Below are 18,305 nucleotides of genomic sequence, written 5' to 3'. Positions count from 1 at the left end.
ATTTTAAATTACAAATGAAAAAAACACTAAGATCACACCTAGACAAAACCACACGGGCAGATTTTAAGACCAAACCAAAAATTCCCAAAGAAGGACACTTTTTAACCCTGGAAAAGCATTTACCATGCCATGGGCTGCATGCAGGTACAGGCCACAATCTTTGCTGTGAAATACCAGAGTATTTAGATTTCAGACAACTTGCAGTGACATTATCCTAATTCCCTCCATTAGCAGCAATATCCAGCAGTGATATCCCAAATCATTATTACTTTTTGTTGTTGTTTCCACTCCACATCAGCTCATTTGATGGGAAGATGCACCTGCAACAGCAGCCCCTGAGCCATTTCCCAAAGCCCAAATCCCACAGGTTGGGAGCAAACCCCCAAGGTTTATTATTATTTATTTACAGACAAAGAAAAGGGAGGGTGATGATTTTCCCAGGGCCACAAAGAACTTCAGAGACAGAGCCCAGAGCACAGGACAGCTCTCCCAACACCAGGACTCTTTAGGCACCTGAGTTGGGTATTTTTGGGCTGGCAGTGCCAGCACCTCCGAGGCCGACTGCAAATTTACAAGAGGAATTTCCATCCTTCAGACAATGATTAATTGCCTCCCTTCCAGGCATTAGTATTATTAGGACTATTAATTATTTGGATGCAATGGATCTGTGCTAAAATGGGTCAGCACACTGTGCTCCAGCTGGAAGCACTTTAGGATTGCCAACAGCTGACAAACCCCACCAGACCCTGGGATTCTGCTGCTTCCAACCACTCGGTGCAAGTGCTCACATTTGTACTTCTAAGTCCCATTTTAAGCAGGGAATAAACCCAAGGCCCTTTTCTAAAGTCAGTTTTATTTATACATAGAGTTGGGAGTTGTAAAACATGTACTGTGTCAAAGTCTGCTTTGAGTCTTCGCTGCCTGAAAGCTCCAGAGCAGGAGCTGGAAATGGCAAGAAATAGAAATTGGGTGATATGGATAAGGCACTCTTTTAGCTTCATTTTTAATTGTTTCCTAGCTTCATTTATATTCTCAAAATTAACATATGAAGAGGGAGGACATGGAAAGAGAGAGGAGAACTGACCATGAACCCCATCAACTACAGTAGGAACAGGAGGGAACTTCTGCCAGGTGAGCAGTGCCAAACCACCCACATGATTTTACAGCCACTTGAATTTTTGAGGCCTTTCATGATATTATTTACATCTGATGATTTTTCTTCTCCTGCTCCATTGATCAAACAAATGAGGGGCTTTTTCAGGTCTTCTCAGTGACAAGAGTTGTTCATTCTGTTTTCCTGTATTGCCCCAGGCTCAGAGCAGGAGCTGAGGTGCACCATGATCTTTGTGGGATCTTTGTAAAAACACACTCTGACGAGACTCAGATCCTCAAAACCTGCTAGGTGACACCTACCACAACAAAGCTGAGAGGTGAAACTGAAGAAGATAATACCCAATGAGAAAGTAAAATAAATGTAAAGATTTTTAAGGGAAAACCAGAAAGAGGCAGGGAAAGAATCAATATTTTTCTTCTGAGACAAAATGAAGTTGCCCACTAACCTGGGATGGTTGTTCTGCCCAAGTTCCAGCAAGACAACTTTGTGATGAATTAGTCAAAGCTCAGGATCATCTCTGCTGTCCCACATTGAACCAACGTGGGAAAACATTCCAGAGGGCAGTGGAATGAGAGCTGAGCTGTGCTCTGTTCACAGCTCCTCTCAATGACTGCATTAACTCTTTGTAATCAAGGAAGCGTCCTGTTGGTCCTCAGGTGCTGTATATGATTTCACTTGATGCCTTTAGTCTCTAGGCAGGTAATAACTCCCCTCTGAAGGTGCACAGGACTTTCTAGCACATCCCTGTTAAGTCAGCAGCCCTTCAGAAGGCTTTAAAAAACAGCTGCCTTGCTCAAATATTGCATTTCTGGATTACAGGGGTGCCTGAGGGGTGGAAGAGGGAGAAGGGACTTCTGAGGCTGCATGGAAAGCCCAGACAGCAAACAGATTATTTTGTTCTTTGAGGGATGTGACTGTGAGACAGGGCTTATCAACAGAATTCCCAGTTCTTATGTGAAATATCTTGATAAGTCTTGAAGTACAATCTTGCCATAAGCAGCTTTTCCTCTGGCAGCCCAAGTGAGCAGCAGTGATTGAGCAGTCAGCTAATCCTGCCCTGTGCCCAGCTCCACCTGGCTCCTGGGACAGAGCTGGCTGCACACACGGCCTGCAGAGGATCCCCCTGCACTGACACACCTGTGAGACTCTAAAAGGGGGAATTTAACTCCTCCTTGGGGTTGTTTGGTGTTGTTTGAATGCTTAGAAGGTTTTGTTTAACGTTGTTGAAGAGTGCAAAAGAGAGCTTTATATTTATCTAGGTTAGAAAACAGGAGAGACCTTGAGAGAAATGTCTCTGTAGGTTGGGGTTTCTTAGCCAATATTAGGCTGTCACTTAAAAAAATCATGGAAGGGTTTGGGATGGAAAGGACCTTAAAACTCACCCAGTCCCAAAGGCAGGGAGACCTTCCACTATCCCAGGCTGCTCCCAGCCCCATCCAACCTGGCTTTGGACACTTCCTGGGCACCCTGTGCCAGGGCCTGCCCACCCTCCCAGGCAACAATTCCTTCCCAATCTCCCATCTAAATCTCCCCACTCTCAGCTAAAGCCATTCCCTGTGTCCTGTCCCTCCATGCCTTGTCCCCAGTCCCTCTCCAGCTCTCCTGGAGCCCCTTTAGGCCCTGGACGGGACTCTGAGCTCTCCCTGGAGCCTTCTCCACCCCAGGTGAGCACCCCCAGCTCTCCCAGCCGTTTTCAGCTCTGAGATCTGGGAATGCTGACCACCCTGAGACCTCGTGGATGCTTTAGAGACAAGCCCTGGCTGAAGATTCCTCACTCACCCGTCGGAGCCGGGCCGGGAGGGAGTGCTGTCCGAGGAGAGCGAGGACACGGAGGCCACGGACAGCGGCCGGGACGACGACGGCATCGTGAAGGAGCGGACCATGGAGCGGGGCCGGCTGCCCCGCCGCTCATCCAGGCTGGAGAGCTGCAGCCAAGAAATGCCACACCTTTACTGCTTAAATCCCCAAAAAGCTCATATCCACATGCCAAAGGCAACGTGGAAAGGGCCCATGGATTTTCTTCCAGGTACAGTTTGGTGTTATTTAATTAATCGCAGCCAATACATTGTGTTTAACAACAAAAAACCAGGTTCCAAAAGAAATCCATCTGAAGCATTAGACAGAAATATTTAGGTCCTCACAGGCACATGTATAATCTTAAGCACATTCCAAGAATTCCTTTGTTCCAATGGTATTTCCATGCTTTTGTACATCTTGCCTTTAAAAAGCAATCTTTTTACATTTAATTTCTGAATCCATCTCTGCCATCGTTGTGACTGCCCTGTCAATGTATTTCAATGAAATGGATTTAATAAAAACCCAAAAGACCCAAAGTAAAAACCCACGAAGAGAAACTTGATGTCAAAAATACCAGGAGAGCCAATTTACAGAGTGACACTAGGTTAAGAAGAAAATATATGGAAGTTTTGGTTTTGTTTCAGACAATTTCAGAGTTCTGAATAATTCTCCAAGCTTCGTTAGTCATTAATAACTGATATATGCAGAAAATAATTGAACTCTTGCAGTCAACAAATAAGAATCTCATGCTGTTTAATTACAGGTATATTTTCCACCCTGTCAGCTACTGGTAAATTGGCCTTGTACAAGGAAGACAGAAGCGATAAAACTCCATCAATCCTGAACATTTTTACTGGTGGGGAGAGTGAAATTAGAGAGATAACACCACTTTCCAGTCACCTCCTTGATGATGTAAATGGATATTACTGAAGTGACTGACACGCAGGTATCATTAATGTTAATTATTCCTGTTCTCCCTGGGAATAAATTATTATTTGAACTTTTTCCTGAATATATAAATTTGCAAGATGGGATTTGAAGGACCACAAACAGAACATCAGTTAAAGCATACCATAAAGGCTGGCATGTTCCCTGTAAGATCTCAGTGTCCTCATTAAAAAAAAAGTCATTGCTATAGACAGAATCTGAGAACGATTTAGGGTGGAAAAGTCTTCTGAGATTTGAGTCCAAGCTGTACCCAATGCCCACCTTGTCCCCAGCCCAGAGCTCTGAGTGCCACATCCAGGCCTTCCCTGGACACCTCCAGGGATGGGCACTCCAAACCTCCCTGGGCAGCCCCTGCCAAGGCCTGAGCTCCCTTTCCATGGGGAAATTCCTGCTGCTGCCCACCCTGAGCCTGCCCTGGCCCAGCCTGAGGCCGTTCCCTCTCCTCCTGTCCCTGTTCCCTGCCAGCAGAGCCCGACCCCCCCGGCTGCCCCCTCCTGTCAGGGACTTGTGCAGAGCCACAAGGTCCCCCCTGAGCCTCCTTTGCTCCAGGCAGAAGTGATCACATAATAGCATCCCACCCAATTTTTGACTGAATTATCAATTCTATCCTGAATTACAAAGCTGTTTGCTTTGTTCTGGTTTCCCTCACACTGAACACTCAAAAGCAGAACAAAACTCCACTGGAACACCAGAAATTCTTGGCTTTCCCTTAAGGATGAAGCAGCAACTGCAAATAGGTTGTTGGAATGAGAAAAGCACGAATTTCATTCCTTCTAAACTTATGGAGTAGGAGCTGTGGATTTCCTGCCTGCCTACATTTAGTGTAGGTACAACCACATGGTGCCATAGAGCAGCACAGCCCTCTCCTCCCTAAAGGAATTCCACCTAGGGAAAGGTGACGTTCAGCTTCGGAAGAATCCTGCTAAGTGCCCATTTTTAAATTCATTTTTGTAACCCAAATCCTTCAGAACTGAAGGATTAGCTTGACTTTCAAGGAACACACTCAGGTAGTTTAGAAATTGCTCCCGTGTTCGGAAGTGAAAGCACCGAGCCTTCCTCAACATCTCCCACCTGCTCACTGTTCCACACTTTGATGATCACTGGGAACAACCAGGAATGCTGCATCCACATCGTTTTTTTTAATCAATGGAATTATCACACAGGAATAGTGAGTTGCTGTAATTTAAGGAAATTCCAGCTATTGTGGAAAGGAGAAATTGGGAGGGAACTTACGATGGCACGGACTCCGTACTGCTTTTCCACCTTGTCTTTCAGCTGCCTGAAACACGCCTCCATCCTCTCATGGAATGGCCTCAGGGCCTCTGTCACCTTCTCCCCATGGATCCGGATGCCTTCAGCCAGGAATGGGATCTGGAAAGCAGAGTTTGGCTGTTCCACCATGCCCAGCCCTTCCTGAGCGCAGGGACGTGGCAACACTCCCACAGCAGTGCAAGAGCTCACACAGTAACAATAATATTGGCAATAAGAGCAATAGTAACAGTAATCATAACACTAGTAATAATAATAAATAGCAACAATAATAAAAAGATTCAAAATGACAACAAGAATTATTACTGTGATCACAGTGATCATCATCATTCATTGCACAGAGGTACAACAGGATCTAAAAACCAGCTCTTCACGATTTCCCTATTTTTCTGTTAAGCAAAGTCCTTTAAATTTAATACAGCCCTAATTCTGCCCAGAAATCCCATATTGGATTCATCCCACAGCACAAACCCCCCCTGTGATATTCCATTCTCAAGCCCCCACAGATGCTGTACTTTAAAACAGCAAACTGATGAATGATGAGTCTCACACCGGGTTATTAATGCCAAATCCTCTCCCAGTTCCATGAGAATGAAACCCTGAAGAAGAAAATAGTTTATGTTTTCTTTAATAAATGCTCTTTCTAAAGCTGCAAATGAGTTACAAACTTGGACAGATATATATTGCAGAGCAATATTTATTAATAAAACATACAGTTTTATAAGCTATATAGTTCTCCTTAGAAAAATTATTTTATTTTCCCTGGGAAGAAAACAGAAGAGGAAAAAAATTAAATTAATTCTCTTTTGTAACTGAAAATAATCATTTATCTTCAAGGCTTCTGTCACCAAATATCCATGCCAGCACAGGATTATATAATTAGTTCCTAGTGTGGAGGTGTAGCTGACCTTTGGAAACGTTTTAAGAGAGACATTTTCATTCCCACAGCTACCCAGACACACCATTAGAGTTTTCTACCTCCAGCTCAGGAAAAATATTTCCTCTTCCAGGTCCGTTTCAGCCCACACACTGCTCTGATTCTAACTCAGATATTCTCTGCAGCAATCAAGCTAAGAGGCTTCTTCTTAATAATTCATAATTAAATCATAATACTGATTAAAAACAGATTTTTCTAATAAGACTGAGCAGCAATCAGAAGGAGCAGCTTTATTAGTAAGGAGAATAATAAATACACAGATGAATTACAGATGAACAAACTCAAGAAATCTTATCAAGATGATGCCCTGTGATTTGGCACTATTTAAATGGACAGAGCTGCTTCTCCTAAAAGACTACAAACAAAGAGAAGAATAACGACTTTTTTTTTTAATGTAATGGCTTCTATTTATAACCACATGGATTTGCCCTCGACAAAAATTAAACGTGAAACCAGAAAGATTTTCCTGCTCTGAGTAAGTAAATGAATTTGTAAATTTTCGTAATTATCAGGCCACACTGTGACCCTCCTGTTTCGGAGGGATAAGTGGTCACTTGGCTCCTTTATTTCAAAGAACTGCTGATATTTGAAATGGATTCTTTTAAAAAAAGTTGGAATTACCAAGGTGAAGCACATGAGGGGTCTGAAGCTTCAGGTCTTGAGACCATTTTATGGGCAGAAAACACACTGAGGAGCCTGTCCTAGGGATCAGCCACCTCCAGGTTGGAAAATCAAGCAACAAGAAGCAAATTACATTATTTGTAGGAAAAAAAAAGTGGGGGCAAGGAGAAGGAGAAAGGAGAAGGGGAGGGGGAAAGGAGAGGGGAGGGGAAGGAGAAGGGGAAGGGGAAAGGAGAGGGGACAAGAAGGAGGAGGAGGAGGAGGAGGAGAAGGAGAAAGAGGAGAAAGAGGAGAAAGAGGAGAAAGAGGAGAAAGAGGAGAAAGAGGAGAAAGAGGAGAAAGAGGAGGAGACGGAGAAGGAGAAGCAGGAGGAGGTGAAGAAGGAGGAGGAGGAGGAGAAGGAGGAGAAGAAGAAGAAGGAGAAGGAGAAGGAGAAGGAGAAGGAGAAGGAGAAGGAGAAGGAGAAGGAGAAGGAGAAGGAGAAGGAGAAGGAGAAGCAGGAGAAGCAGAAGCATAAGCAGGAGGAGGAGAAGGAGGTGAAGGAGGAGGAGGAGGAGCAGGAGGAGGAGGCGGAAGAGGAGGAGGAGGAGGAGGAGGAGGAGGAGGAGGAGGAGGAGGAGGAGAAGAAGGACAGGTTTGTTAATGTTTTAAAGAAGTTGAAATTGAAATTAATAAACGCCCCATGGCCTTGCCCCAGAACAATGGGAGGCTGCTGAGTCAGGATATTTGGCCTCCCTGTCCAAGACCACTTAATCTTTAAACATTTATCAAGTGCAGAAGAACCTTCTAACTGTGTTACCATTTCTGTTGCATCTTCTACCAACTCCAAAATTCCTCCTCTGTCTCCGTTCCAGACACAGGGGAATGTCCAGACGAGTGACATGGAATTTTACATCTCCATGAATTGTTGTTAAGAGGCAGAATTTTGCCACATTCAGGATACTCCCAACTAATCTGGCCTTGGAGAAAAGGCACTTTCTAATTTCATAACTCTGTTCTTGGCTGATTTTAAAATTTTATAAAGTTCCACTGCAACTTCAAATTATTCCCTGATTTGTTTCACCCCCCTCTTTTTTTTTTTAAATCTCGATCTTCTTGGCTGAAAAGAATGAAAAAAACGACACTGATTTGAATTATTAAACTAATCTTTGAAAACAATATTTCAGAACAAAGGTATCATAAAGCATGATCATAAAACCTGCATTTGGTATGCAGCAGTTCTTCCATCTCTGTGGAAGGAGTACAAGGTTTTTATGTGCCGTGGTGTTTTTCTGTTTCGGTGTGCTGTAAATACTTTAGCTAAATGCAGAGTGACTAATGTCATCAATCATTCATTTCTCTGCCTTAATTTCAATCAATCATTTCATTATCTTCATGTTCAAATGAAAGATCAGCTCGAAATGGTGCAGTTGCATGGGAACGGTTTTTTGCCTAAGCTGGAAAAGCACCAAGAAGGACAAAAATGGACATTGCTTTGCTAATGGAATTTATGTGAATTAATAAGGGGCAGAAACAAAATGTACACCTAAAGTCCACAGGAATCACAGAAGGATCATATCCTGAATTCCACAGCACAGTGGAGAAAGAAAGGGGAGAGAAAAAAATTAAATTTAGCTGGTCAGCTGGTAATACAATTGTCAGGCTCCTGTTTCATACACCCAGATTGATTTATGCAGCAGGGAGAAAACTCCACGTGATTACAAAACTCTGAGGCCCACATTACTGGAAAATGAAAACTCCTTTTTGCTTTCCATCACTGTTGGCCCGGGGGGAATTCAGCCCCTGCCAAGGCTTCCATACGCATCCTTCTCCCAATATTTGGGAGCTGACTCCCACCTGGCTGGAAACTGAAAGAATTTGAGAGGAATTTTAAATTTTAGGATAGTCTAAATGTGTATGAAACATCCAAGGTAATTTAAAAGCACTGAAGCAGCTTTTAATGACCATAATTTTCAGATTTAGAAATAATTTTGGATCCCTTTTCTCTATTTGCTTCGTTCCTGTTGTTTTGGAACTACTAAGCTGATGGGAAATCATGTGTTTAAAAGCCCTGAATAATTAAAATACAGTGTGATCAGCTGCCACATATATTTTCAAATTGTAATATTATTTTAATACGCAAGTGTCACCAAAGTGAGCCTTTGCTGAGGGGAAGTGTGTTTGGAATTCATCTGAAGTATCACTCTCAGAGGCAAAGACACAGAGCTGACACCAAGTCAGTCTTCTGGGACCAAATTATTTTCCTCTATAAAACTTAAAGCTTATAAAATCTAATCTTCTCTAAAAGCTCACAAGAAAATAAATAAATAAAGGCTTTTTTTTTTCCCCAGACCAAAAGAGGTTTTATTCACTGATGGTTTTATGGCCTTCAGAGGGTATTTTATTTTTGAATCCTGTAGCTTTGGTTCTACCACCTCTAAGACTGAAATGAACAGAAATGTAAATTATTCCCTTTATTATAAAGACAGAATTGAATATGAAAAGACAATGATTCACTTTCTTCTGCTGTGGGGGAAAAAAAAAAACACATTTCCAATCAAACTGGTATTTTTTTAGTTATCACAAAATTATCCTTAGACCATAGGAAAATGTCCAGTCTGTGAGTACGGAACAAAACTGGAATTGTCTCTTGTTTGCTCTGAAAAATATTTTCTCATTTGGTACAGATGGGAGATTTTCACTTATGAAGTTTGTAAAAAAAAAAAAAAAAGAAAAAATAAAAGGTGTTGATCATATTTGTTCTCTGTGCGTTTATCAAAATGAGAAATTATGTCAGATTTGAAAACATGAACTTTAACTCAAGCTCCAAGACAGATTGAAATGGCAAAGAAATGTATCCCAGGTGAGGATAATGTCTGAATTTTCTCCAAAGTGACACCAAGCTGCCTTTCCACAGCTGCTGGCTCTGCCAAACCTGACTTCAAGATTTTTACCTGCCAAGCAATCAGATCCTTCAGCTTTTCAATCTTGTCATGATCCTCGGGATGCTCGTGCATGTATTTTTCAGTAAAAAATGCCTAATTGAGAAAGAGAGAAATGAGCAAATTATTTCAGAAAGCGAAATATCTCCTACCAGAAGAACGAGATAAAACAGAGATAAACTGATGAACTCAGATATTCTGCGAAGGAACAGCTACAAATATGAAGTGAAAATTATGGAACCACAGAATCCCAGGATGGTTTGGGTTGGAAAGGACCTTAAATTTCATCCAGTGCCACCCCTGCCATGGCAGGGACACCTCCCACTGTGCCAGGCTGCTCCCAGCCCCAATGTCCAGCCTGGCCTTGGGCACTGCCAGGGATGCAGGGGCAGCCCCAGCTGCTCTGGGCACCCTGTGCCAGGGCCTGCCCACCCTCCCAGGGAACAATTCCTGCCCAATCTCCCATCCAGCCCTGCCCTCTGGCACTGGGAAGCCATTCCCTGTGTCCTGTCCCTCCAGCCCTTATCCAAAGTCTCTCTCCATCCTTCCTGTAGCTCCTTCAGACTCTGCAAGGCCACAATGAGGTCAACCCGGAGCTTCTCCTCTCCACGCTGAACATTCCCAACTCTTCCAGCCTCTCTTCCCAGCAGAGCTGCTCCATCCCTCCTCTGGCCTCTCTGTGCTGGGATCAGCTGAGGCCCAGCAGGAGAGGGAATCCTGAGGGAATTCCGGCGTTACCTTCTCGTAGTTGGCGAAGCCTCCCATGACAGCGGGGTCCACGATGCCGTTGAGCAGCATCGACAGGGGGTTGATGGGGAGGTTGGGATCACTGAGGTGCTGCTGCACCATGTTATTGATCTTATCATTGGTCAGCTGCATGGTTTCGATGGCATTTTCCAGCGGGCTGATCTCCACCTGAAACCCAAACAAAAGGAGCTTCCAAGCAAGGAGCAGAGTTTTTAACCTGCTCAGCAAAACCCTATGGGCAGAAACATTTCAGGCCTTTCAGAACCGAGGTTCTTGGGAGATTTTTGACCAATAATTACCAGAAAGGGTGATTTCAGGCATTTAGATATTTGGTATCTCTGTGCTGCAGTCACTGATATGATGATGGGTATCAGTGGAGGAAGTTAACTGCATTTTGCTGCTGCAGGAGAGATTACATCCCAGCACAACACCCAGAAAGGCTCTGGCAGGAATCACGTGAGGTTTTTGGAGGATTATGGAGAACGTCAGAGATTAAGGGTCGGTGGGTTTTAGCAGCACAAAGAAGATCCAGCTTAACGTAACAGTAAGAAAGAAATGATAACTTTAACGTGGATTTTCGGATGGAAAATGTAATCCTAAGCCACTGAAAAATCAAAAAGACATTTTTGCAGTGTTTATTTTGGTGTGCTTCCAAGGACATCGAGTTTAATACGTTGATGAGGTGACATCTAAACTATCTGCTGTGCTTTCTCCCAAGAGGTCACATTTTCTTCATCTGAGCATCCAGAACTGAAGGGAGAAATTTCCTTTCTGCCTGGACTTCAATGAAGAGAGACCTCAGACATCTTCACAGAGTGAATTAGCTCTTCTACTGTCTAAAACAGGCTTTATTTTAATTGACTGACCTCCAGCTACCTTTTATGCCCAGCTGTGTCCTTCAAAAAGTTCATGTTGAGAAACCAGCCTTAAAATACTTGAAATATTAGTGAATGGGCTAAAAATCAGTAACTCACAGTGACCCAGAGTGTAGCGAGTCCTCACTAGAAGACACAGGCTGCTTGTATGAAAAAAATGATGTGGTAGGGAGAGAAAAGGAAGGTTAACTGAGGCCTGTGAGGAAAATGCAAGTGTATATTTGATTACAGGCTCATTTCCATAAATGCTACATAAACAAAGCAGCACTTCTACCTGGCTATCAGTTGCTTACCCTGTTTCTGAGAACCACTTCTAATCAAATCTCTTTAGTTGTTACTCTTACACCTGCCAGCTGATTACATCAAGGATGTTTTAATTAGCATTTTTAGCAGCCTGCCTGCTGAATTATTCTGGAAGGCAGGGAAGGAGCCTGGTGTTTCTGCTGGGAATAGGGAGCAGGCCAGGCTCGGACAGAGCCCAGCGTGCCACGGGGGGAATTTGGACTGGGGAGTGAAGCCACATTCAGCCTCCGATTGGGCAAGAACTGCTGGGAACATCAGAGGCTAAATTTAGCATTCTGTCATTTGTATTAATGGGCTTATAACTATGCAATAATGTGTTGATGAACCATTGCTTTTAAAGCTCTTGAGCATCTACAGAAATTAGCACTCATTGAGCTGACAGCTTTTTGACTTTTCTGTAGCAGCAATCATGGCTTTCTTTCTCATTCTCCTTTCTTTTACTACTCTTGTAACACTCCCTCTTATTTTTTAAAAGCAGATGGAGAATTGCAGTTGCCATCTCACTACTACAAACTGGGCTTTGGAACCTAGTGAAAGCTATTTATGACACGTGTAAATTCTGAGCCTTGTTCCCAGTGCCTTCCTGACTCTGGGCACTCCTCACTCTATCAGGGAAAACAGGAATTACGTTCTCCTGATATGTCTACACCAGTACAAAATTCTGAGATAAAAACAAAACAGAGATGAGCATTTGTGCTTTTAAACCCAAGTGTGATTCAAAATCCAGGTTCTAATTCCCTGGCTGGTCTCAGCAAATTTTTCCCCTACATCTACTTGTGTCCAGCTGAAGCAAATCAGATATAGAATAACAAATGCTGGCCCCAAACTCCTTGCAGATAAAGAAGAGATTGCAAAGGTTTAGGTGAAAGTACTCAGAAGGAATTTGAAAAGCCAACAGATCTAAAGCAATTCTCCATGTTCCTATGGATTATGTAACATAATCCACTGCATTTATGAAATTACTCAGTTCTCTCAGCACTGATTTGATGGGATCTCACCTCTCCCTTTAACGATATTCCAGTGCCATCAATAAAACATGAAACATGCAGAGCTGCTTGAGTATCCTGGTGCTTAGTAAGGGATCAATAATATCTGTATCCATAATCACAATTTAGCATTACAGGGATGTAAACCCTGTGATCCTCCTTGCAGCATTTTAGCTGACAGGGATCTTGAGGAAAGTCAATACCCATTTTGTAGGAGCTGTGCCAGAGGAGGTCAGAAGTTATCTGCAGCACTCTTCCCACACGTTATTAAGTTCCATTCCGGTATCATTTCTCAGCTGTGCAGCTCATACAATCCCTGCTCCCAAAAGGCTGACAGGAGGCACTCTCCCAGGATTTATGCCCATTTTGATGCCAGGCAGAGCATTAGAGGTGTACACACAAAGTGCCTGTCAGGCTCTGCCCTCTGCTCATCAGGACTGGCATCAGAGCTGCCAGCCTTTACAAGCAGCACTTCTTGCCATCATGAAGATAACACAATCTTCTCCATCAGGATTGTATTGAAACTACAAAATTCATTAAAAATTCAATGTGTTTTATTCAGCTGCCTATTACTGTCACACATCACATTCATATTCTGTTACTATAGATACCATAGTAATTTTCTGCATTACTTCCATTCCTCCAAATACAACTGTCCAACATAACCTCAATGGAGCAATGAAAAAGGTTTTAATTAATCATATGCAAATTGTTCTTTTCCTTTAAAAATAAGCCTCACAAGAGAGATTTAAAAAACGCAGTAACAATGTTTTTATTGCTACTTAAAAATTACAGCTGCATAAGAATAATTTAATCTTAAAGGCATTTAATGGATATGTCTTATCTAAACAGTCTAAATGGTTGAACAGAGAAATGAGTAATTTGGAGTTACTCTGTGAGGTTGCTGAGGGTATATTTAGCTAAATATGGAGAAGAAACAAAAACAACCTTTAATCACAAGTGGTAAGAAATGCAGCCATACAATGCATTTGATTATTGGGGTATTTTGAATTAATGACAATCAAAATACCCAGATCTTCTTTTCTAAAATTCAGGCTACATTCTCTGGGATAGAGCAGGGTTTCCCTACACCATCTCAGGTCCCTCTTCCTTTCAGGCACCTGCTGAGGGACACAAATACTTTATAAAAGGGCTGAAGGCCTTGGAGGGCTGGCTGCACTCCCTTCCCTTGGGAATGGAAAAGCACTGCCTGAGTCACCCTCAGTCAACAATCAGCACCATCAAGCAAGTTCCCTCAGGATGTGCCAGGTACAATCCCATGGATTCCTTGCTCACAGAACTCAGCACAGTCTCTGAGACACAGAAATGCTCCCTGGCTGTATAAAATCCCCATTTTTAAAGTAATCTCAATAAAGCCAAATCGATCTTACCATGAAAACTGATTTGACTTCGAACCACCTCAGGATCCCTGGTAATTTATAGGCTGTCACGTAGATGGTTCTCTCAATCCACATGTTCTGCCAAGGGAACACAAGTGTCACATTATCACAGGGACAGCTTTGATCCCGAGCAAAGCCCTAAAACATCAGCACCAGGGCAAGGGACCAAGGTATGGCAGATGTCACAGAGCCAGGGGCGAATTCCAAACGGAAGATGGAGCAGCACTGATTTAAATCTGGTACGTGACTTAGCAGGGAACAACTGCTCCCTTTCTGAAGGAGAATGCCACAGAAAGATCCACTGGTTTTACTGGATGCAATTGTTCATGGAATCTCAGAATGGTTTGGGTTGGAAGGACCTTAAAGCCCATCCAGTCTCACTCCCTGCCATGGCAGGGACACCTCCCACTGTCCCAGGCTGCTCCCAGCCCCAATGTCCAGCCTGGCCTTGGGCACTGCCAGGGATCCAGGGGCAGCCCCAGCTGCTCTGGGCACCCTGTGCCAGGGCCTGCCCACCCTCCCAGGGAAGGAATTTTATTGACTGTTAGATGAAACAAATGGTTTAGTAAAAAAGAAAAAAAAAAAAAAAAAAAAAGCAAAAGGTACTAGTGACAAAAGATTTTCAGATGCCTGACTGGAATCTTCATGGCAAGACAAGTTTCAGGTGTAACAATTTAAAATCCTTTCTCAGAAGAGCTGTTTTTACCAAATAAATACAGCTTTTCCCTTTTTTTTCTCCTATTGGTATAAACCAGAACATGATAAATTGGCTTAATTAACTTTCTATGAAAAATAATCCCTTTAAACCTAGAATTTATTTTTCAACAAGCAAAAGATAATGAATGGCTCAGATTCCCAAAATAGAGGGGGATAAACAAGCAAACCCAAAGTGGTTTATTTTCTTTATAATTTCTTACTGCAAATTCGTTGTCTGGGTTTTTCTCTCCTTTGCGAACGGGGCGCGAATACTCGAAGCGCTGGACTTCGTTCACCCTGTAGAAACTGAAAAAAGGGCAAAGAATCATGGAATTACACAACAGATTGGGTTGGAAGTGACCTGAAAGATCATGCAGTTCCAAGCCCCAAAAGCACAATGAAAATCAAGCACTGTCTGTTTGGGATTTGATACTCAATTCTAATATTAGAGAAAGTTTATCAACAAATATGGGATCACTCTTTTCCAGTGGGTTGGATGGAATCTGTGCCAATATTAAAAATCACCATTAAACACCCTCACCATGCCCACAGCCCTTGGCTGTGCACGGATTCTTAATACAACAAAAATGTGTTATAAAGGGGACGGAGAAAACGACCAAACCCAACCCAAACCCAACCCAAACTCACCTCACGATTTGCTCTGACACCGGCCTGTGAAACTTCGAGGGTAAATCCAGTTTGGGTTTTACAGTGAAGCACTGAATATCTGAATTTCAGGGGTTAAGAAGTGAAAAGGGCATTTCAGTCACACAGAGCCAACAGCTCAACAGGAACACACCAAAAAAAGGACAAAACAACACAATTGGTGCGTTACGCCCGTCAGGGTGGAAGTATAACACGCTGGCCATAAATCCTTGACCTGAGCTGCTGGATGCACTGGTTGTACTGGTTGTACTGGTTGTACAGCCCAAGGATACACTGGCCAGAGGAGGTTTTGATGTCATCGCCCGGGGGTGACGTTGTCTTCATCTTCTCAGCATTGGGGAACTGCGTCAGCAGCCGCGCCTCGAAGTCCTCGCGGCGCTCGTACTCCTTGCCCCGGTAAATGAACACCTTGTTCTGCAAACAGAGGCACCCACAGCTGGCACCAGCACCCCCAGTGCTAAAACCAGTGCCCCCATTTGCGCTGACAGCAATGCTGGTAAGAGAACAATTTCACATTCCTCACACTGGTTTAATCGTTAATTTACCAATTTTTAATGCTGATTCAATGAAGCACAAATTGGTTTTCTCACCTCCAATTCAGGGTTGGATCAATTAGCCCATGATCACCTTCAGGTATTTTTATAAGCCACACTAAAATCACTTCAATACGTTATTTCAAGGATCTGTAACATTGGTGGCCATTGAAAATGTATTAAGAGAAATTATTACCAAATCCAAGATGTCTCCTCCCCCTTCCACAGCTAATGATGGAATGGATGTCAATAAATAAACTGAATTAGGCTTTTTATACATAAACACTAATTCAAAGGCACTTAGGTGAGTAAACAAGAATAGCAGAGAAAAACAGAAACATAAACCAATGCCGATTTGAGGAGGAATATCCAAAAATACTGACTCTTATAAAAAGACTTCACATTAATGTATTAGATTTCTGCCATTATAAGCTTTAAACTTTTTATCACTTTAAAATTAAGTACATTGTATTTGTAAGCATTGGTTTCTTCCTTGCCAATAAAGAAAATGAAGATAGATTTTATCCAGTCCATTTATATGCTGAGTTCATTAAATTCTGAAGGAAAATGTAAAAGACAACTTGCATATTTTTAACTGATCAAACATATTAAAGCAAGTTTGGATAACATTTGCATCTGAATATGCTTAACCTCATTACTCATCTCCAAATGAATTCTTGGTGAAAAAATTACACAGCAGTTGTTAAAAAAGGGTGTTTTGACTGGGGGTAGGAACCTGGAGTAGTTCAGATTTGCCCAGTTGGGTTTAACTCTGCAATGGTGCCTTTTGAAATGCTCAGTAGGGGAAAGAAAACGCTCTATTGGGGAAAAAAAAAAAAGGTAATAATAGATGTTTAAGAGGCCTCTGTATGACTGTAATTTATGTATATCCACTTGTAATTCGCAGGGAATGTTGGAATAGAAGGAAAAGTGAGGATTTTCTCCATCAGCAGGACATTCAACAGCCTGGTTTTCAGAGGGCAGGGTTAGATGGAATCTTGGGAAAGAATTCATTCCTGTGAGGGGGGGGAGTCACTGGCACAGGATGCCCAGGGAAGTTAACTAAATAATGATGGGTTACTTCTGTGTCACCACCTAAGTGCCAGATAATCATAACACAGATGCAATTCAGACATGTTATAGCCTCCCTATTCAACCCATAAAAATCCTAATATTAGAGGGAAAAACCCCTCAAATGTCACTAAAGCTACAATCCTGGCACCAATCAAGTGACACATGTCTTAACTTGGCACATGACACAAGCAAATCAATGGTAAAAATTGCTATTAAAGGTATCACACACACTTTTGATAGTGAGCTTCATTTTAGTGACTGTGCTGGGAAGGACACTCACCTGAAACCATGGACACATATAAAAGGCACAGCTACCATGCTCATATATATATTATATATATAAATATATATTAACCTGTCAGGCAAAAATGTCACCATTTCAGATGGTTATGACCCTGAGTGATGGATTGGGTCATTTATCTTCATTTCTAGTGATACCCTGAAGAAATATAAAGCAGTGGATATATTTGAAGAGAAAGTTTTTCTACTAAAATTCAACTATTCCATCTTAGAAACCCGAAAGGAAAAATCAGTGTTTGTTTTATACACCTAAAAAACACCTGTCAGTGTCATGCAGGTTTCTCCAAGCCAAGGGAAATTTCCAAAGCAAGAAACCTCTGTGGAAATAGGTGGCCACTTACCCTTATGAATGTTGGGAATCCCTGGCCATAGTATCCAACAGCAAAATAGTCTGGCTTCGGTCGTATCACTTTCACAATGTTTTCATAGAACTGGGCCTGTTTTCTCTGCAAAATAAACAGGAGGCATTTCTATGACCTGAGCTTTTAGGAGATTCCTCATATTTAAGGTGTGCATCTCTAATTTAAAGATGTTTTGTTCCCCTTTTTCTTCATCTTTCTATCAGGTTCACGGCAATATTTGAAATACCAGACTCTGCAGCCATTTTTCTACTCATCATGGTGAATCTGACTGTTCCCTAAGGAATATCTCAATTTTGATGGACCTCATCATGGTGAAACTCACTGTTCCATATCCAATATCTCCATTTTGATGGACCTCATCATGGTGAACCTCACTGCTCCATATCCAATATTTCACTTGCAATGAAGGTCTGGAATCTGCAAGGCAATCTTGACATTCCAGTTGTGACACTTGGGATGCTGAAACACCGGAAGGATGAAGCCACACACAGCTCATCCCAGTGGTGCTGACTTGCCAGTTTTGGGCTGTTACATCTCATTACATTTTTCTACTGCTTCTCTTCCATATTTCCAACCATGAATTTGCATATGGAAAGCAGGCATTTGAGAACTGCAGGAAAATGTAAATTTTGGAAAAAACATACGCATGTCAGACGCCATCTGCTTTCGATGCCGAGCTCTTTATCTCTAATGATGAAATAATAGCAAATGAGCAGCTTCAGAAGATCTGTTCATTAACTTATTTTTAGTCTATTA

General features: G+C 42.4%; 1 protein-coding gene across 4 annotated transcripts in view; it reads right to left on the bottom strand.

The window, feature by feature from the left end:
• DOCK1 (dedicator of cytokinesis 1) overlaps positions 1-18,305 on the bottom strand; it is a 265,665-nt gene that overhangs the window by 21,046 nt on the left and 226,314 nt on the right. For 3 of the 4 annotated variants that reach the window (XM_082286424.1, XM_082286426.1, XM_082286427.1), the window contains 9 exons: positions 17,529-17,633; positions 15,553-15,694; positions 15,263-15,341; positions 14,836-14,920; positions 13,910-13,996; positions 10,346-10,522; positions 9,620-9,703; positions 5,093-5,230; positions 2,894-3,039 (listed from right to left, as the gene is read on the bottom strand). In XM_082286424.1, coding sequence (XP_082142550.1) covers positions 2,894-3,039; positions 5,093-5,230; positions 9,620-9,703; positions 10,346-10,522; positions 13,910-13,996; positions 14,836-14,920; positions 15,263-15,341; positions 15,553-15,694; positions 17,529-17,633 — 1,043 coding nt within the window. The remainder of the gene's footprint in view (positions 1-2,893; positions 3,040-5,092; positions 5,231-9,619; positions 9,704-10,345; positions 10,523-13,909; positions 13,997-14,835; positions 14,921-15,262; positions 15,342-15,552; positions 15,695-17,528; positions 17,634-18,305) is intronic. The other variant, XM_082286425.1, reaches the window with a different exon arrangement.

Source organism: Coloeus monedula (assembly GCF_965178545.1).
Source record: "Coloeus monedula genome assembly, chromosome: 8".
Classification (NCBI taxonomy): domain Eukaryota; kingdom Metazoa; phylum Chordata; class Aves; order Passeriformes; family Corvidae; genus Coloeus; species Coloeus monedula.
The sequence above is the reverse complement of the archived record's forward strand: the minus strand, read 5'-3'. Positions and strand labels throughout refer to the sequence as shown.